The sequence below is a fragment of the Lethenteron reissneri genome, chromosome 22, assembly GCF_015708825.2.
Source record: "Lethenteron reissneri isolate LAM-NWPU_2019-01 chromosome 22, ASM1570882v1, whole genome shotgun sequence".
Taxonomy (NCBI): domain Eukaryota; kingdom Metazoa; phylum Chordata; class Hyperoartia; order Petromyzontiformes; family Petromyzontidae; genus Lethenteron; species Lethenteron reissneri.
In genome coordinates this window covers 5195672-5217825 of record NC_083800.1, presented here as the reverse complement: position 1 = coordinate 5217825, position 22154 = coordinate 5195672, and the positions used below count along the sequence as shown (strand labels likewise).

The 22154-nt window shown below is 41.7% G+C and overlaps 2 protein-coding genes across 8 annotated transcripts in view; both read right to left on the bottom strand.

The window, feature by feature from the left end:
* The window catches only part of LOC133345552 (disintegrin and metalloproteinase domain-containing protein 12-like), a 158691-nt gene extending 151958 nt beyond the window's left edge, over positions 1–6733 (bottom strand). Inside the window, exon 1 of one of the 2 annotated variants that reach the window (XM_061556434.1) lies at positions 5969–6733. In XM_061556434.1, coding sequence (XP_061412418.1) covers positions 5969–6134 — 166 coding nt within the window. In that variant the 5' untranslated portion in view covers positions 6135–6733. The remainder of the gene's footprint in view (positions 1–5968) is intronic. The other variant, XM_061556433.1, reaches the window with a different exon arrangement.
* A 10936-nt stretch (positions 6734–17669) lies between these two features.
* Positions 17670–22154, bottom strand: part of LOC133345550 (uncharacterized) — a 35279-nt gene continuing 30794 nt past the window's right edge. For 4 of the 6 annotated variants that reach the window (XM_061556428.1, XM_061556431.1, XM_061556430.1 and 1 more), the window contains one exon: positions 17670–21842. In XM_061556428.1, coding sequence (XP_061412412.1) covers positions 21807–21842 — 36 coding nt within the window. In that variant the 3' untranslated portion in view covers positions 17670–21806. The remainder of the gene's footprint in view (positions 21843–22154) is intronic. The other 2 variants (XR_009755450.1, XR_009755451.1) reach the window with 2 other exon arrangements.

The window sequence follows — 22154 nt, the reverse complement described above, 5'->3', positions numbered from 1 at the left end:
AAATACAAACCCTCCATATAACAATCTGCCAATATATGAATACTATACCCTGATTTGCGGTGCATGTATCCAGAACTGAGTTTATTTAAAGCATTTGTGGCATAGGACAATGACTAAGTTTCCAGCTCAGTCGTAAAAAATGTGTGTGATTTTTCGATTCCAGTAAAAGCCCCTGCAACCGAAAATGTGCTCCATCATAGAAAAACATAGCACTTCCACAGGATAATATAAAATGTGATTGACTAAAATTGCATATCGACTTTCATAACGTTCAAAAGCCCAGTTATGTGATTTTGATTTTACAAAATATATAATACATGATAGTGCAACCACTCCAATTGTATAATTAGAAAAGAACAGCACTCTGTAATATCATATTAATGTCATTGTGTTTTTTATTTTCACTAAAACATAATTACATCACTCTGGCATACAGTATACAAAGATAGTCCTGAACGTTATAAGCAAGATATTAAGTCAACATCAATAACATCTCACACAGTTTCCTAGTGCTGCCTATCATCAGCTACGGTAAATCCACTGCTGAATGAAAGCCTATCCAAGTCACTGCCTCTTCTCACGTTCGTGCCACGTAACAATGGCACAGCAACGGCCAATGTCATCGCTCCACATCGTCGATGGGCATTCTCGGATGAATTCAAATCCTTGGCTGCCATTCAACCGTCATTGTTATTATGCTTTACCTTCAGCCGTCACCTATTCCAGTGGCGAGCCCTGCCAAAGCCTGAACGTATTTCTATTTTACAACATTTGGCAACCCCAAAAATACAATGCACTGTGTGTGGTTCTGTATTGCATACCGAGGCCATAACAACAGCGCACTACTGCTATTGTTTTCGCCTCTACCTTTTTTAGCGAGAAAGAAATTAACAGCTATGCAAAAATGTGTGTGAATGTAACCCACCAGGGGACAAGTAATGACCTGCTTTTAGTTATAGATGCCAACCCCGTTCACTGCTAAACCCTGCGTCATCAGAAAAATATCAGCACCTGAGCAGATCGACATCCAAAGGGAACGCCTACATTGGCACCAACACATCGACTATTAATTGTATCCCGCTTCAACGATAATGACTGTGCAGTTGAAGCTGGACAACAAATACACCTTATATATGCACAGTTCTGATCTAAGCAACGCATTCTTACATTGTGCTGGTGGAGGTAAAGGCAAAGGGTAACCAACGATATAAGCACACTACAGATATAAGCACACTTCAAATATAAGCACGGCTGGACTTGCTGCCAAGGGGTGTGCTTCTATCCAGTTTATACTGGAGTTGAATTAAATTTATCAGAACAAAAACAGTAATGACGCTTTTTCTAGATACACATATGACTGGTCCACTCTATAAAGAGTTTTAGAAGGGATGAAAGGTAAAATAATATTTTGCCGCAGTAGTTTCATGGCAAAACAAAATGAGAAAATTTCGCACTGCGGTGATGAGCCGAGCATTACGTTGAATGCAAAATCATCAGCAGATCAAGGCCCGCATGTTAGAATTCCCCACATTAACAACAGAGCAACAACACATGTACCGCAGCCCTGCCTACGAAGCTGGACCTCTTCAATCTAAAAAAAACTAAAATTGCTCCATATTCACACGAATCAAGTTAACTCTTCGTTGTGAGTGTGAAATATGGATTGGGTTGGGGTTATACACTCTTTACTGTATCCATATTTCATATTGCTGCGTTTTGGCAGGTTAATGACATTCAAACTGTATAATAAACGTAATTGGGCTTGGGAAGGACAGCTAATTAGGAGGCATTATAGCCAATGGTTAAGAATACTGTAAATATTGGAGTGGCGGTCAATGATTATAAAGAGTCCAATAGAATGATCACAGGAGAGGTAGAAACATGAAATACATTTGTATGCAGGTGCAAGGTGGATTGTTATATGGCACCATCGTGAGAGTTGGCAGCAGTTTCGAGAAGCCTTCATCCAGCAGTGGGCGACTATGGCTGATGATGATGATGATTATTATTATTTTGGTAAAGCAATAGTCATGGTTTATTCGGAAAATGATTGTTTCACTCTGGTACGACCTCCTGGATAGACAAATATAATTAAACATCTTCTAGCTCAACACGTAACAAAAATTGGCTTTGATCATTTTTCTATAATTTATTTATGACATCTTTGTTCATAAAATACTGTGGTTAGTATAGAAGCAAATGGCAATTTTGTATATTAAATATGTAATGATTCAACGTGCTTAGTATGATCGAATTGACCAAGGGCACTATTCATATTAAATTAACTATTGGAGCGCTCTGTATAATCAGGAAAGACAGATGGCTTTGTATGAAGCCTTGTCGTCACTAAAATGATTCTTGGATTTCATTTAACCCATAAATATCCTGGGGTTTTAAGCTTCAAAATAAAGCATTGTTCATGTTTCATTAGGAAGATGGTCAAATATGTTAAAGCGAGCTCAGGGCTTGAGAGTGGGCGTGCTGAGAAAAAAATAGTTTTACAGCACTATATAGAGTCCATCATAATTGCATGCATTATACATTTAGCATATTTCAGCAAAGGAATGGAACGCGTCTGAGAGGATGTCCAATGAGAATGATGGGAGTGATGAAATCAGCTCGTGTGGGGTGCGGGAAGAATTATTGCATTTCAGGATCATTAAAGATGGCGACTGATTGTGGAGACCTTCATCCAGCAGTGGTTTGATCATGGGTGATGATGACATTTATATTTTTTGTGTATTTCGGAGCTGAGGTGGCAAATTTTCTATTGCATCCAAGCACTAAGTTGGCAAGTCTTAGATCCTGGATTAGAATCCGGGCATTGACCCCTTATTAAACAAATGTTTTCATGTAGAGAGGCGATGGTCTCATCCCAGTAACCAATGACTGCACAGACAAAAATTATATAAAATGTGGAATTTCACTAAACTTATATTGTTCCAACACTGATAATCAAACAATGGTTTTACTGAAGAGTGATTCATGCGCCTTGTAAGGTATATAAAGGTGCACCTAGAGTGTGGATTAAAGGCAAGTGACTTTGAAATAATCTTTGCGATGTCATCTTCATTGGTCGTTCTTCCTGTGAAAATTCGAAGTAGATATGTATTCAATTTGTTCCGTGAAACCAATCGTATAATTGCAATGTAACTGAAAAAAGCAATAGTTCCCCTGATTTAAATTAAATGCAGTTAATGCAGCAAGCTTACGCGAGTAAAACTTCCAAGTGCTCTTGCCTTGGTCACATTCCTGTTTACGACCAGAGATTTCAACTTCAACGTCAGCAAGCAGCCATAATCTATCCACTGCTGGTTGAAGGCCTCCCCAAACAAATCTGTGATGTGGAAATCCATCGAGCAGGAGCTAGATGAATTGCCACGTACAACTAGCTCCTGCTATATAGATTGGTGATTTAAACGCTCCATCTCCGTACCCATCTGGGAGCGTTTCCTCCTTTGGCTTCCACTCTGTCATTGTGTGTATGTTGACCTTCTTTCGCACCATACGTAGGCAACCGTGATAATCGGAAGTGCGGTGTCGTTAGTCTATACCATGGCTGTAACTCGATGTTTAAATATATACAGTGTACATGCAAACAACATTATTTAGATCAGCATCCTAATCATTTTTACATTCAACTAAATGTTTTCACAGTCTACAAAATGAACGCACATCTTATTTTAGCATCAGAATCAGAATATTTATTTATACTGGAGGAATTCGATGAGCTAAAATAGCTCTTTTCCACAGATGCCCAGTAGGGGCGGGTCAGAACGATAGAACAACAAGACAAAAACACATTGCAGGTGACGTTCAGTCTCAAAAGCAAGCCGTATCAACCGTGCTGGTAAAGTAGTGCAAGCGTCGTTTAGGAGGCAGAGGGCTCAGAATCGCCTCCCCTATCGATGCTTTTTCAGCCATCAATGGGGCTCGTTTGGCGGAGAAAATAAATTGCATCTCGTATGCTATCTGACATCATGTAGTAACTCACGGGGGTACACTCTGGTACAAATGTGTGCATTAAACGCCGCTAGGATATTTCGATAAGTCAGTTCAAGCCCCCTGGAAGAGGTAAGCAAGACAATTATTTAGCATCGTACTGTCGTAGGTTGTTTTGATTGCTGTTGAGTCATTGGTGGATTTTGATAAAATTGTTCTATTTCACTGGATGGCCGAATAGAAAAAACGACCCTGCATTCAAGCACATGGATAGAAAAGCGAGTCAAACTTGTTTTATTGGAAGTATTTAATTGTCTCCTAAACATTAGTATGGCGGCTGATGGTGTAAGTACCTCAAATGGAACAGTAAAGGGATTTATGGAATCCCCACAAGCATTTAAAATTCAAACTTGAGAAGCATTTACGGGACATTAATTTTTTTATGGCATGGTCATCTTGCACAAGACCCCCAGATAGGATGCCCTCCAGATACGATGTTCCTATTACATAGAGTCGTAATGTATTATGTAGACAATGAGGATGGATGCTTCAATTGGTTTGACTTGCAGTGCACCTAATACCTGTGAATTAAGATTCCAATGATCTAGCCTTGACAGAAAAACAATAAGGCCACCCCTACGCACACACAAGGTTCTGTCTCGTGAAAGCGGTAATTGCACACATACAGGCATATACGGTTTAACATATGGTTGTGATTGTCACTGGGGCAGCCAGATGCACTTTATCTGTCTTTTTTCATTCAAGGTCTCCCATGTAAAAGACTTGTATCAGTGGGCGAGTTCCGTTTTTAAAATAAAAATTTATTTCATTGATAGACATGTCATCTCCTGATTCTCCTCCCATCAATGCCATGCGACGTCACAGCAGAATTCCTCCTTTCTGTGGCCCTATTACCTGCTACTCTTTATTATCCAAGGAACCTTTAGGGTCTGTAAAAACTCGTTATTGGCACCCATATTCCTCATTACCTGTATGCTTCCCCGTCTCCAATTGCGGAATGGCTTATTATCTAAAAAAATGTTCACAGATGAGTGGAGGTCAATAGCAAATAAATTCTAATACTCAATTATCTACCACTTTTTTTTGGGAGGGGGGGGGGGTGAATTGACATAAGTTCACGGATTACATCGCAGAACTAGGATTTGCGATAGCTGCCCCTCCACATCATAGCGGACAAGCGGAGTTGTTCTATAATCATCTACTCGTATCCCACAGTATTTAGTAAGCAGGACAAGTTCAGACCCAGGATATCATTGGCAAGCGTAGGAGGCTCCTAGTAATGTGGCAGCCATGCCCCACGTTAGAATATATCTCTGTAGAGAATTATTGCAACGTGAAAGACCTATATTAGCAAAGGTTTTGCCTCGCGTGCTTGCCAGAGACCCCCCCCCCACCCTATTGGCTGAGATGGCACAATTCCCACTTGGCCAAACTTGTCCAAGAATATAATTGGCCCATTTGACCGTCCGAAACAACAAGAACTTTAAAAACAAATAATTTTATGTGTAACAAAAATACACCCGACCATCTTCAAATAAAAACACACAAAACATAGCCAATCGCCTAGAGTCCTACACGGACGGAAACAGCTGGGGGTCTCATACAGTGCAACGTTTCACATCTGGACTTTGCTGTAATCAAAACACACTGCTCAGTTTGGCGGGACTGGCGTTTCCCAGTCCCCCCCCCTGGTCTCTTTCACAAACGCACAAAAGTGTCCCGTTTTTGCAAGTATTGCACCGCTGTGTATGTCACCACTTCGTTTGCAAACGACACAAAGTCTTGAAATTATGTTTTTGTATTGTGTTGTACAGACTGCTACAGTGTGTGTGTGTGTGGGGGGGGGGGGTTACCAAAAGGCGAGTCGAGTGAAGAATGCAACACAAAGAGAGACGGGGGCCGGGAGAGAGGGAGGGAGTGAGTCGAGACTGAGTTAAAGCCAAACTTTTCCTCCCCTCCCAACTCCTTTGCACTAACGACAAACATATGAACAAAGATAAGTTACCTTCCACTCCGAGCGAAGCAGCTTTGCTGGTCTCTCCACAAACACAGGCCAGGGAGAGGACAAGCATCATCATCACCACGACCACCATCTCCTCCATCAGCTGAAGGAATAGGGAGAATCTTGCCACCACGGCTTGGCTGGGAAGCGCAGCGCGCCTGCTTCCCATGATCCCGAACTATCGTCTTCTCCTCCTCCTCCTCCCTCCCGTCGTTCCTCTTCTGTTGTGCGGCGCAGCTTGAACGGGTGACTCGGCATCACCCGGCTACGCCTGCTCCACAATAGCAGCAGCAGCAGGAGGAACAGGAGGAGGAGGAGGAACAGGAGGAGGAGGAGGCGCGCGCACAGCCACAAGCAGAATTCAAGAGGAGGAGCAGCGGTTGCAATCAGCCAGCCAGCCAGCCAGCCCCCCGCGCGTTGTCGCGATGTCGCCCTGCGGCAGGCGCAAGGCGAATGCGTGAGGAATCCCGCGTGCGCTGCGCTGGCAGAGAGAGAGAGGGGAACAATGACGATGGCGAGGATGAAGCCGCGACTCGAGTTCGGCGGAGCAGCGCTTCCACTGACCAATGCTGACGGGAGCAGCAGCCACGGCAAGCAAAGGACCTTCCCCCTTTGGAGGATGAATAAGAACTAAAATAACGCGTGTGATCTTTGGGAATTCGCCGGCTGCTTCTCGTTAGGAATAAACGAATTAAATTGCACGACCGGACGAAAGGGTTGTTTTGTTGTTGTTGTTGTCGTGTATTTGATTTTAGTTTTAACCGAGCGGCTTAACAATCTCTCAACAGTTGTCTGCGCCAGTCCATGTCGTTCCCTTGCTATGGGTTAGAGAGAATGGTTGGGATCTGCTAGCCCACAAACCCCCCAAAAAAACGTCGCCCAGAGTCACTCGCCCAAGCACACAACAAACGTCGCTATTCGCATTGGATCAATTCCTTCTTCCAGACAGGGGAACTCACTCATTCAGTCTCCACCAGCCACTTGCCTCGCACTCTCGAGGATGATTACCCACCCCCCCTACCCCCAGAAAGACCACGGGGCAAAAAAACAAGAGAGAGAGAGGAACGCGGTGTGGAGTTTCGTGCTTTCAACAAATTGAGGACGTGCGGAGGGGAGGGGGTGTTAGCGGCGGTTTAGGCTCGCAGAGGCTGGAATGTGAGTGACTAAATGAGGGGTGGGATGGATGGATGGGTGGGTGGGATGGGTGGGATGGAATGATGGATGGATGGGTGGGATGGATGGATGGATGGGTGGATGGATGGGTGGGATGGATGGATGGGATGGGTGGGATGGATGGATGGATGGATGGGTGGAATGGATGTGATGGGTGGGATGGATGGATGGATGGGTGGGATGGGTGGGATGGATGGGTGGGATGGATGGATGGATGGGTGGGATGGGTGGGATGGGTGGGATGGATGGATGGATGGGTGGGATGGATGGATGGATGGATGGGTGGGATGGATGGATGGATGGATGGGTGGGATGGATGGATGGATGGATGGTGGGATGGATGGATGGATGGATGGGTGGGATGGTGGGGATGGATGGATGGATGGATGGATGGATGGATGGATGGGGTGGGATGGATGGGTGGGATGGGTGGGATGGATGGATGGATGGGATGGGTGGGATGGATGGATGGGATGGATGGGTGGGATGGGTGGGATGGATGGATGGGATGGATGGATGGATGGGTGGGATGGGTGGGATGGATGGATGGGATGGATGGATGGGTGGGATGGGTGGGATGGATGGATGGGATGGAGGGTGGGATGGATGGGTGGGATGGGTGGGATGGATGGATGGGATGGATGGATGGATGGGTGGATGGATGGATGGGTGGGATGGATGGATGGGTGGGATGGGTGGGATGGATGGGTGGGATGGATGGGTGGGATGGGTGGGATGGATGGATGGGTGGGATGGATGGATGGGTGGATGGATGGGTGGGATGGGTGGGATGGATGGGTGGGATGGATGGATGGGTGGGATGGGTGGGATGGATGGATGGGTGGGATGGGTGGGATGGATGGATGGATGGGTGGGATGGGTGGGATGGATGGATGGATAGATGGGTGGGATGGATGGATGGGATTGATGGATGGGTGGGTGGGTTGTCTAAGATCGGCAGAATCAAGCTGGTGGATGCAGGCAGGCAGCCTTCTGTGCTCTCAATTCGGAACGCGTCCGCTCGGCGTGCGCGTCTACCGCCTGGCCACCTTCCAGCGTGCATCATCAGACGCTCCAGAGAAGTAAAATATGCACCGCAAGAGAGAAAAAGGAAAAGCAAGTCGTGTGATCTCGCGGTGTCAATTAAATGCTATGTGTGTGTGTGGTTGCACACAAAGACTACGATCCTCCGTATTGCCTGAGCAGACTGTTGGGGCAAGTGCTGTTGTCGAGCACCATACAGACACACAGACACACTTCAGGTGTTGCTTTAGAACATAGGGAAGGGGGGGGGGGTACGTCTTATAATCAGAGGATTACGCTCATACACAATTAACAAGTTCCCCTGAACTTCTTTCGCACCGTACGTAGCCACCCGGTCTTCTTAAAACCCTTTCGCATATTCAGGGAACGTGGAGGGAGCCTCCCTCCTTCTAAATGTCTTGAATCGAGGCAGGCGACGGTGAAGGCGCAGCGCCTGCAATGTCTCGCTCACGCCGCTGTTGGCCGCAGGGCTTCCACTTCGAGCCCTGCCCTTCAATGGGTGTTTTTTGGCCTCCGCCTTCTCGTCCACGCGAACCAGACGTCTCTAAAAGAAATGGGAGTCACCGACCATTCTACTCCGCCACTGTTCACCCAGCAGGGAATTCTTGTCGTCAACGGAGTGGTTGTTGGTGGTGCCGGTATTTAACAGAGGCGGTGGTTTCTGTTTAAATTCAACCACTCCCGGTACGCATTCGGTGTGATCTGGATACAGAATGAACCATAGACGAATGTCGATCATGTTGCTGCTACTCGTTCCATTCAGCGTTTAACTATGCCTCCCCCCCCATCACTGCCCACCCGGCGTCGACCCTCGACACAAGGTCACAAAGCACCTTATACATGATTAGCCCACTCGCCGTTTCTCAGGAGTAATCCTTTATTTAAATCCTTTATATTAAGTTCGCTTGCTTGCTTAGGACCGTGCAAATCTTTCGGTCGTTTTTTAACCCACTTCCCGTGATCCAATCGAGCTGACATTTTGCACACAGGCTCGTTGTGCGTGACAATGCATTTTCGTGAAAACATTTTTTCCAAAAGTTTACACTGTTTAGGGAATTTTTTTAAAATATTTAATTACCAATTGTTTAATGCTGCTAGACAATCATCTGACCCATAGGTGGCAGCCATCTCAAGCCAGAGGACGAGAGGACTCGAGCCGCCCCGATGGCACGCATATAAAGGATTTATAGTGAAAACTTTGTTTTTACGGGTTTACTTGTTTTAGATGTCACCTGATTAGGATGTTCGGCAAATTCCTTTCGACGATGTTTTATGTCGGGCGCGGCAGGGAAACGAGGAATGTGCTGGAGAAACACCCAGCGAGGTTGGATTGCTACCCCGAATCTCAAGAGACAAGACTGAACGTTGTAAAACTGTAAAGCACTGCCTCCTAAAGACAACCGCAGTGCGATGCAGGGGGGCATCGGTGCCACGGACGATAGCTTGAGTTTTGTGTGATTCATGGATCCGACCTGGCATGTGCCAACCACGTGTGAGAAAACCGCAGTCGCGTCACTAACGGAATGTTTAAAAAAAAGTATGATTCAGCAGGTCTGGCTTACTCATGAAGTCAAAGTTATTGGATAGATAAACCCAATAAGATAACGAAACTGTAGTTATCATGAAAGGTTATCAAATACTGTTTTCTATGTGAACAGTGGAGCCAAAGGGGTTTATTCATATGTATGAAGCACCAAGGGTCTAGCACCTTGCTTGAATGTCTGCGATTGCTTTCAAAGCAAGATAATTAAACGTATACAATTGCGGTGCACGTACGCTTATTTTGTTTATTACATATGTATTATTAGCTACGGTTGCTGTTGTTAACCTGTAGCTTCCCACTGCTTGGAAAAAGCCTGACCCCATTTCCTTCCACGTCTTCATTTCCTATATTGCTCCTGCCCAGTCGCGGCCAATGAACTCGTTGATTCGTCGTTTCTCCATCTCGATCTTCCGATGCCTTCCACAGCTTGTGTTTGCCTCCTCTTGGTATGCACTCCGGAGTTCGCGGTCGTGTGGATTAAACACATTCCTGCGGAGGGAGCTGGTAGGAACGTCGGGTTGCTCGGTCAATGGCCTGCAGGGTCAACGGCGGCGTGGTGTATTCCGCAAATATGCCCGACTGTGAGGGCGGGCACAAGCCGGCGTGAGTAGGTTAAACGTTGAGTTTTATAAGGGCACCACGGGGTGACCAGCCCCTCCCCACCCAGCCCCTCCCCTCCCACCCAGTCCCACCCTCCCCACCCTCACCTCCCCACCCAGCCCCTCCCTCCCCACCCAGCCCCTCCCTGCACGACGGACACAATAATCCCTGTGGGCTGGTGCAACCAGGAGGTTCCTACCAATATGACTAAATTACGAGTTGTTTTTAGCGAGTCACAGTTGACTGTAATACATTGTATATCTTCTTGCCGATTCTCAATTGAGCTGTATTTGTATGCGTGTATCAGTCCGTAAAGGCGTTAAGACAGTGGTAAAATATGCCAAGATGACATTTCTTGCTGGCACCATAACAATATATCCCACTTCTATTGAATCGTAATTGAGGCGTTGTAATTCCCCGCTCCACGATGTGCATATCACTTGTTTACACTTTGGATATGAACTGAGTAACTAGAATAAAGGCGTCACATGCGTTCGTGGTTTTCCATTCTTTCGGTCTGAATCAGCGGTCTGAATCAGATTTCCCTTTGGATTTTTGATTATATGCTATAAAGTGGCATTGTAATGCATCACAAGTATTAATACTCAGTAATTCATACGCATGACCAATGTAACAATGTTCCACTATAATATGCCCATATTAAGTACTCTGAGTGGATTTTTACAAAGCCTGCAACTGGCAGGTATGAACAAGCAACGGCCCTGGATTTGTCAAAACGTGTAACAGCTCATTAACAAGCAACACATTTGTTTGTCTGCAGGATTGTTGGTTTGGCGCTCGTGTGTGGATTGTGTCCGTGTGCATAGCAGCGTTGTGTTCTCCTGTGGGGAGCGGTAGTGTAGCGGTTAGCGCGCCGCGCTATGAACCTGGCGACCCGGGTTCGATTCCCGCTCACGGCTAACACCAGTGACGATTATCTGAAACGGTCCTGGGCCTCCCATAGGTCGACTCAGCCTTAAATGAGTACCTGGTGCGGTGTGTAAACATTGCCACTAGGGAGACAAAGGCGGTCGGGCGTGGTGCTGGCCACCCACCCCCTTGTGTACCGTTCTGGCCTTCATAGGTGCTCGCTAACAGCACTTGCCCCTACAGTTTGTTCAGGCTATACGGGGGATCTTTGTCTTTGTTGTGTTCTCCGATGTATAAGCATGCTCAACGTGGAAATCACACATTTGAATTGAATGTCAACAAATGAAGAAAATTTTTATCTTAAACACAAATAATGGGTCTTCTCCCTCGTGTTTTTTTTCTCACAATTATAGTCATTATTTTTTTGTTAGATTAATTTGCTTCTTCTTCGTATCAGTGTGAACAATTGCTCTTAGGTGCAATAGAAAATAACGGGGGCATGTCTATAAGGTGTTGTATATTTGTCTTATTTTAATAAATCGAATAACATGTACTCCAAGTCCAGCAGAAGGCAATAAGGGACAAGTGTTTTTAGTTTAACTAAATGCTTTGTGAACGAGATTATGCAAGTGAGTCTCATACTCTCATTCCACTTATAATACCGTACAACCTGCTGCACGTTTGATGTTGGTTTTCAATGCATGCTCTTCAATTGTGCGTATGCAAATGAAAACTCTAAGCGATTTTTTTCTCCAAACAACCACTTTTAAAATTGCAAAGAAAAATGTACCATGTTTGTATACATTTCACTTGTAAGGTGTTGCAGCCTATCGTCGAAGTGTGATTTTGCCGGTTGCATTATTTAGTAAATTCAGCTTTATTTTAATTTGCACCTAAAATCTCCATAAGTATCGAGATTCCGTTGTTACTTGGCCACAACTCAGTGATGTGTTTTTTCATATGTAAGTAATGGAAATCATTAATGGCAAAGTAGTAGTACTTTATAGTAATTTGCTGCTTCGCTGCCTTCACTATACATTACGGCACTTTACGCTTGCACATAACTCAAAGTCTGATCGCACAGATCAAAGCTGTGTGACATCATTAGCCATTTAATCTCCACACTACACCACCCTGCAAATGGATAATTCCATTACGGTTATATATATGGGTTGGAACTGTTACCCACGATAACTGTATTGTGTTTGTCGCTAGAATTTCTTTTTAAGGTTGCTGCCCCCTACTGACATGTTTTTCTTTATCATGGGACCTTTTTTGCCAGTATCAAAGTATGAAAAATAATGATAGGTTTTACCCCTTTTCAGGCAATAAAACAGGTGTTAAAATGTTTAAACACGAAATAGATACTTTTTTAAAGTAATCAAGTCTGCATTAACCACACGTACTTGTGGTGAACATGATGCTCTAACATGTGCATTGCCTTTGAAACTGATTGGCCTACACCAGAGACAGTCTTCTATGGCCTTATCTATAGCTGCTCAATCCGAGCTATAAATGCTCTGATACGTGCATGGTCTTTGTTCTGTTCGCCGTTTGGCGTTCTCTGGCCTGACACTGGAGAGACGAGACAAGGCTCAGCAGATAAAAACATCTTCTTGGTTCTTTCGGTAAAGTCACGTAGAAGGGAAGTAATAAAATAATAAAAATAAAACATAATAAAATAAAATAATTCTCACGACGTTTTGGCTACAACGCAAGCAGCCGTCTCATTCTTCACCTGAAGACGGCTGCTTGCGTTGTAGCCGAAACGTCGTGAGAATTATTTTATTTTTTTATGTTTTATTTTCATTATTTTATTACTTCCCTTCTACGTGACTTTACCGAAAGAACCAAGAAGATGAATCCCTGCAGTCACGAAAGCTTTAAATCGAAATTTAACAGATAAAAACAAATAATACAAAAAACGGCAGGAAATGTCAACGCAATCACACTCATTAGTTGTTGACACGAATGTGTTTTCAAACATGACATGTAATTGTTAAATGCAATAATACGGGTTAACTAGAGTACACTTCTGTGAGTATTTTATTTGTAGGTTATTCACATATTGTGTGAAAGCTAATCAATTAGCTTAATGGTAGACATACCAAACCTGTCCAAATTATGCAAGTTAAGCAGACTTAAAGAAGGGTTTCTTTACAATAATGCCTTATATATTTTAATTAATTCAATTTATGGGAATTGGTAATACACGCTATATTTCATTTAGGTCATTATAAAGACATTAGCTCCATAATTTTATTAAAAGCGTTAATTACAACTAGATTAGACTTTGTGATAAAAAGCCATTCACCATGAATCCTAATTTCTGAGTTGCAGCAAGTTTAAATGTTGGCCCATCTCAATTGTACATTCTTATGTTGGCCAAAATTAAAATAGCTACATTTTGTTACTTTAGTAATGGCATTGTGTTGTCCATTAGACTCAACAGACTTTAAATACACCATTGGAACCTCATTTGCCAGTAAAAAATATGATAATTGGTTTATTACCCTTCTATCTGGCAACAAAACTGACACCTTTTTTTTACAAGGAGTCATGTTTGCATAGACCACATTACCTGCAGCCATAATGCAAACAAAAAACATAACTCTGATAATACCCCGAGCTCTCATACTCTGATGGTGCATTGTATTTGAGTTGTGCGCCTTTTGGCATCATCTAGTCCAACCCATGTGAGACTAGGCTCTAAGGAAAGCTGTCTCGGGTGTGGACCAATCAACTTCAAGGACAGTGCATATATTATCAGAGTTATGTTTTTTGTTTGCATTATGGCTGCAGGTATTGTGGTCTATGCAAACATGACTCCTTGTAAAAAAAAGGTGTCAGTTTTGTTGCCAGATAGAAGGGTAAAAAAACAATTATCAGACTTTAATTACATATGGAAGTTGTTTATATACCATCAAATCTGAAACTGCAGAAGCTGGATGGCTTACTAAAGGAACACTTTCTGAGATGTAGGAACCATCGTCATCAGCTATGATTAATCCACTCCCAGAATAAGGCCTCTTGAAGCCATTGCCATCTCTCACAGTCCTGGGATGAATCAATCCACCTCACTCCTGCACGATAGGATTTAATCGGTCTCTGTCCATGGTAGATGTCCTCTCAGGCATGCTGCCATTTTGGCGGCCACTCCATCATGAGTCTCAAACGCGAGTCATCATTAAACTATTTAAACTTTGTTTTTATTTATACCAGGCAAGGCCCACTGAGTTATATAGCTCTTTTTTCAGAGGCGACCTGGCCACAAATGATAGCTCAAGGAAGTGGCATATTGTGTGAAAATTAATGCAGCCAACGCTATTATAAAAGCCCGGCGTTCCATTTGTCCGTGAACTAATTATAATAAGTGCCTTTCAGAAGGCCTGAATAAAAAAAGTTATAGAAAGTGGACCCCCCCAGATGTGGGGGTAAAAAGTTGATCCAACAGGTTACCAAAAATTGTCGACCCCTCCCCACCAAAAACAATATGTTGTAGGTATATATGGCTACACACCCTACATACAATACTAGTATCTGCACACATTGAATGGGGGGGGGGGGGGGAGGCAAAAAGCGCCGAGAAGCTCTATGCAGGAACGAGAATAAGGTGGCCATAGGCTGCCGACATTCTAGGACTCTAAACGCATGCTTCTACCATCATCATCATCTATTTTCTAGATTTGAAGCTTTCGTGACTGCAAGGATTCATATTCTTAGGTTTTTTTTCGGTAAAGTCACGTAGGTAAAAATTTTAAATTAACAAAAGTAAAATAAAATATAAATCACGACGTTTCGGAGGCAACACAAGCTTCCGTCTTCAGGTGGAACAGTCACAGCACGCTTGCTGTATCAAGTAAAAAAAAACTAAGAATATCATCTATTTTGAATGAGTGAAGTACCCTGCCCAAGTCCACTTGCTTTTCTTCACAATGTCTCAAACTACAATGTTATGATCTTGATTTGAAGCGTTCGTGACTGCAGGAATCAATACTCTTTGATTCTTTCGGTAATGTCACGTCGGTAGACAAAATAATAGATCACGACGTTTGCGATCGAAACGTCATGATCTATTATTTTGTCTACCTACGTGACATTACCGAAATAATCAACGAGTATACAATGTTACGTTTTATAAAGTGCCTCCTCGTGGCTCTCCCTTTCTCATGTGTATTTTGGTACATTATTCATCTAATTTCAGTGTAGTTATCCCGTTTATTTATTTATTTAGGCAATGGGTTGCGAGATATTGAAAGACTACACTATAAACTTCACCCCCACCCTACCACAACTTCACAATGCAGATATTTTAAATGCGGCCCTCCAAAATGTAAAAGACGATTGTCACTTTTATGCACCATTATTTTGAGCGAATGCGTTCACCGAGTGGAAACATGCTTGTGCCTTTTCCGAAAGGCTGCTAATATATTCCTGATAGCTGTGGTGAATAACGATAATGGCACACCAATATGTTATGGGTAATATACATAATACAGTATATCCACTGTAAATGAAGGCTACGGTCAAGCCTGCCATGTTGATGATGTTGTAGATCCCATGACACTCATTGTACGAGGCCATAGGATGCCAATTTGATGACCAAATTACCCATGCGCAGCTAATAGTCAACAGTACTCAAAACAAAACAGGGCCTCCTTTGTTAAAACTGTCTGTGACTTATTGTGCGCGCTCGCAAAACTGTTTCACGAGTTCATTATTCGTTAATTTATTTAATAGTTTTGCAATTATTTCAAATACGAGTCTAAATACGTACCGTAGCTCTCCAAAAGATTCATATAAGGACGTTTGTCCGGCAGTTACGTAAAAAATTTCAAGAAACATGTGAAGGTAATTAGTGTTAAACAATATGCGACTTAAACAAGCCTTTTGAAACACATTACAGATGATATTTATAACACCTAATATACATTTATATGATCTTCATTATTCCACGGAGATCCCTGAGCCTAAAATCTTTAAGAAACTCAATTAAATGGATATTTGCACAACAATTATTTCCATTGAATCCAGGTTATGGTGTGACATTTTAATTTATGAATGTAATACAAATATCTTTGTTTGTGTGGTCTTTGTGATGACATTTTCAGATGTAGTAATTTGTCATTGTTTAAACTGCATATGATGAAAATATCAGAGAACAAAATGCAGCTATAATTTTTACCAACATTTGGTCATAATTTATCAGCACAAGCATACTCTATATACCGTATACAAAAAACTCACATTCATGAATAACATTGCCTTAAAATATTTAAACATATATAATAGGTGACATTTCAGGCAATGGTTATTCGATGAAGAAGCATTGCCTAAAACTTTGATGAGGGACATTTTCCAAAGCGTCACCTGTATTTATATAGTTTAAGGCTTGTGCGCTGCCAACGCAACATCACCAAATGTTTTCAAATACGGTACAGTATAATCGGTTGTCTTGTGACATGCAGAGCGGGTCATCGTTTCAAATCTCAGCTCAGAAAACAATGACTTGCACAGAGATAAAAACCCGATTGTGTTACGTAATGTTGCACTCAATATCCTAAGCCCTATCACTGGGATTTTTAAAATATCGGGTTTGACTGTCATCCGACAATCTCTTTGCAGAGCATAAGTGGAAGTGCGCCCTCTGCTGCGAAAAAATATTTTTTTTAAAGCCACTGGATTTTTCTTCTTGGGTTTTTCGGTAAAGTCACGTAGAAGGGAAGTAAAAAAATAATTAAAATAAAACATAATAAAACAATATAATATAATTTTATTTTTATTATTTTATTACTTCCCTTCTACGTGACTTTACCGAAAAAACAAAGAAGATGAATCCCTGCAGTCACGATAGCTTTAAATCGAAATTCACTTGATTTTTATGGAGAACTGAAACATGCCCTCCTCATTCTAGATTTGAAGCTTTCGTGACTGCAAGGATTCATATTCTTAGGTTTTTTCGGTTAAGTCACGTAGAAGGGAAGTAATAAAATAATAAAAATAAAACATTATAAAATAATATAATATAATTTTATTTTTTATTATTTTATTACTTCCCTTCTACGTGACTTTACCGAAAAAACCTAAGAATATGCCCTCCTCAGCCCATCATTCATTCTCGAACACACGCCGCACGCTGCCTCTGCGAGATTTCCCCAATGGATTCTTAATTTAGTGACGTTACATGAATGGCGCAATTTGCATGCGTTTGGAAAATCGACTAAAATATCGATAATGCTTGCAAAGCATGCATCAAATTATGCTTGCGAAATTCAATTCCTTACATTTCATTGATTTTTGCAGATATTCGAATGAAACACATGCAACTGTAGAAATGAGACAGAAATAATACGTTGAAACAGCAAATCGAGCCACAAATAATCCAATAATTCTCGAATGGAATTGCGACTCCAAATCATGACAATTCGTGCTCAGGGAGTGTGTGGGGGTGGAGGGGTGAATTATCCCATCCCATAATCAGATATGTTTATTACAGGGTGTTTGATTATAGGACAGTGATTGACATCAATATAACCTCAAAAAGCCAGAATACAGCAGTCGTTAACTCTTTTCCACACACGTAATATTTGTGATACCACGTTTGCAAGTGGCACACAATGACAATGACACTGCCCTAAAAAGAAAACAGACAAGAGGTGGCGTTTTCAGCAATGAGGGCCTTTGTCCGAAACGTCGCGTATTATTATTGACGAATTTTACGGAATCTCTCCACACCAGTGCTCTTGACCGTCAAGTAGCGAGAAGAATGTTGGGCCACGGAGTCCATCTTAATGTACCACCTGGTGACTACAAAACCATAAATCTTTCGCAAGATAAAAAAAAAGCCGAAAGATCCACGCAGGTCACACAAGCTGACCGAACTGGTTTCAAAAGCTTGGTGGCATAAAAAAAAGACTCAGACAGTTTAATACGATAATACTCATGTTGATGTCACCGTAGACGATAAATTCAAGCACAGTAGTTCTATGACTAAGCTTGGAAACGCGCGTGTGAGTGTAACAACTGAGGTAGCGTGACTTTGTTTAAAGGGGGGCGTGGGGGGCGACGGTCAGGGTTAAACACACTTTAAACAAATCTTAAACACGCTGAACAGAATGAGAAACGGTACCATCTGCTTTTGTCTATCGTGCACTCTTGCTCTCAACCCCATTCCCGTGTAGATGAGGAAAGGGTGGAACCGTGGAACGTCCATCTCCTAATTGTACCGAGGAATTAAGAAGGGGGCCCCCCAGTCTTCAGCAGGTGTAGCGGGAGGGGGGAAGTTGAGCCCCCCTTCCTCCTTCCGACGCATGGGACTGGTATACAATACTGCGTGGTGTTTAAGATGTGCATAAGACGTTGAGGCCACATTTGTTGAGGATAATTATTGAGGTATAACGTTTAACGGCATTCATTGTCAGATCCACACACATTTTAATGAATGATTGGTGGTACAGTAATGCGCCACACTTTGTTATGAAGCCAGCGACTCGTGTTCGATTACCAGCAACGGTTTAGTGATGTCCTAACTGGTTCCGAGCACTTTCTGGGTCACCAATCGTGATGTGATCAAGCAATCCCCATGACCGACATGGCGTCGGAACTCTTCCATCCAGCAATGGAATTACAAAGGGCAGAAAATGAGTATCATTATTACCGCGTAGAATCTTGCGGTTGTGACATTTCCCACATGGTGCAAAGCGCCGGACATCATGCGTGAACACCACGAGCCAAAAAAAAAGGCCACTGAAAAATGATGTTGCCTTCTTCTTGGTTCTTTCGGTAAAGTCACGTAGAATGGAAATAATAAAATAATAAAACATAATAAGATAATTCTCACGACGTTTCGGCCACAACGCAAGCAGCCATCCTCAGGTGAAGATGAATCCCTGCAGTCACGAAAGGTTTAAATCGAAATTTATGTTGCCTTCCTCGTCCCATTGGAACACTTAGCCATGAGCTAAGCACAACACATAGGTTAATATTTTTGGTTCTTTCGGTAAAGTCACGTAGAAGGGAAAAACTAAAATAATAAAAATATATAACAATTAGTTTTTGTTTTATATTTTTATTATTTTGTTATTTCCCTTCTACGTAACTTTACAGAAAGAACCAAGAATATGATTCCCTGCAGTCACGAAAACTTTAAATCAAAACATAGGTTAATGTTACTTGATGGTGCTGTGTCGATATACCAGAGGGCTATATCAGAGTCTGTAGATTTCAAAACTTTCAACATAATGAGCGCTGGTGAAATTACAGGCTTTTTAGTAAATTTGAGCCCTTATTTAATGGAGTGACACATCCCTGCTTTAAATTACTGGGAACTGTGGTGGGGAGAGAATAATTAATGGAAAATTCAAACGGGGAGCAATTTATTTCAACGGTTGGTGAATTCATTAGAACTAAAATACCACAATGACTCAATAGTAGGGAGGCGTTTAATTGAAGATTGGTAAATTTGGAAGAAATCAAACTTGACTATATGGCAAGAGGTTAGGTAAGTGTAATGGTAATTCAGTAATAACATATATTTACAAGCTTCATTATTGTATGCATATATTGCATAAGTGTGAGGGGATTCCATCAACTATTTAGAACAGTATTAAAACATATACATATACACTATTTTCGGTTAATTAAGCTAAAAGGTTAACGTGTTATACAAATTGTAGTTAAGGAAGGCAAAAATAAGCCTCGATAACAAGTGCAACATATGTAGTTCAGTATTATTTCCCTCATATCTAACTGAGCATCATATAATCTAAAGTCGGACTGCCTACCCTGTGATATTTATATGTTCAATGGACAGAAATAAAATGACATTGAACATTTCCTGGTTATCTGCATCCAGTGGGAATTATACACTTCCTCTGCTGGAATTACTTTAATTCATCTTGGAAACAGATTATTTTTTTGTTCTGCATATATCACATATTTGCTCCAAATGTATGGAACTGCAAAAATGTAACGACTGAATACGACAAAATGTTTATAAGAATGTATTTCTTTTGTGACAAGTAATTCTGAAAGGATTTAGTTACATGCCTTTGATCTGTTAATTAATCTCCTGGGTATGGCCAGTTTAGTTTTAATTTTCCACATTACAAATTTCCATATTCATGGTGTTTGCTCTTGCAATATAGACTCACTCATATGCACTGGAATGTATTTGATTTGGCAGCAATCACTAATATTGCAAAAGCGGGGTGTGTCTTTAATAACAAATACTGACACATAATGACCAGTTCCCTGATAAATTGTTACTACTGTATTGTAGAAAAAGCAGAATTGATAAAATACCTTCATTAATATATGGCTGTATAAACGCAGAGGTTGCCCGTTTCCTCTCCGGGAGTGGCAGCTGATAAAATGGTAAAAAATTTTTAAGAATCTCCAACTCTGTCCACCGGGCATTATAAATGGGTACAGTCCATCGGTGCAGGTCGGGTGTGGTGGGGTAGAGTGTGAGTATAACCACCTCTTCCTAGACATATGTCCAACGTGGAAGAGTAGGCCAACATATGCTGTATAAGGGGTCCTCTAGAGCTCCTTCTGGTGGAGGTGCCATTCAGCAGCAGTGTTCTGAGCAGGAAATTGCAGAGATGTACCTGTATATATTTTTTTATCTGCATGTATATTTGCATGGGTTGCACATGAGCCCAACAGTTATCAAAGTCAGTGTTCAAATGAAACAGCTCTGAACTAAAAAATCTATCTCTGGTCCCCGGGTGCCATCTATTGTGTTCCGATATACTCGATATGGTTTTATCAGCAACATGCTCATCTCAGTCAATTTTCGCTTGAGGGTGTAGGTGATCAATATCCACTACTGCATCTCATATAAACAACAATCTGTCAAACACAGAGAAGTGAATAACTGCTGCAGCCATCCAAGCACACGATACAACGCATGAGACCTTGGTACATTTACCTTATTGAACATTTCAAGCAAAATAAAATGTACAGAATACATTTGATGGTATTGGTATGAATTATGTATAAAAAATAAAAGCTGCGTTTAGGAATGTGTAATTATTTAACATGTATTATATGGGTGAATTGGTGGTACAGACGTTTTCTCACTTTTCTTTGAACTCAGCAACCCGATATTAATTCCTACTCATGGCAAAAATCAGCAGCAAGTGATAGCTTAACGAGTCCTTTAAACATACATTTTAAACCTTGAAATAGACATAAATTCACATACACATTGGAGTATTTGTTTGTACATGCAGTAATCACACCAATGCACCTACTGAATTAAGCCAAAGTTTTAAACGTGGTTTATAAACACCAAATTATAGTTGTATATGTCTTAAACCTTTGGGTTACCCCTTATTTAAAAAGCGCATTATATATACACAATGCAAAATACATTGAAACCATTCTTGTAGGTTTCGCATGATTGTACAGAGTATTGCCAAAGTGCACTTTACGATATGCAATATGTTTTCGCGTTTCATAAAACAGTAAACGTCTGTTCACATTTATTTATTTTTTGTTCTAAAATTGAGTTACAACAAAATATATCTATAATTCAGCATCACAAAAAATACATCAATTTATAAAAAAATAAGTTCTTAGAAGTTCTGGAGTGAACAGTCGTTTTCACCTTTTCTCCCACGAGGTTTGGATACCAAGTTTCTACGAAGAAAACGAACAATGAGTTGAATTATACGACAACAACGACATTACCAGAGTGAATAAAAAAATGAACACACACATGCTTGTGCCTGCAGAATAAAATGTTGAATCAATGTGTACTGCCTGCTACGATGGTTCGGCAACGTGGTCATGAACGGAAAACATTGAATAAATGTCAAAAAGTTCTCAAAGAGGAATGGTTGCAATTATATTGGAGGGTCAGGAAGAGGAACACATGGACTATATAATATAGGCAGGTTAATGACGTTATCCAAACTGTTAAGAAAAATAAGTGGACTTGGGCAGTCGGTG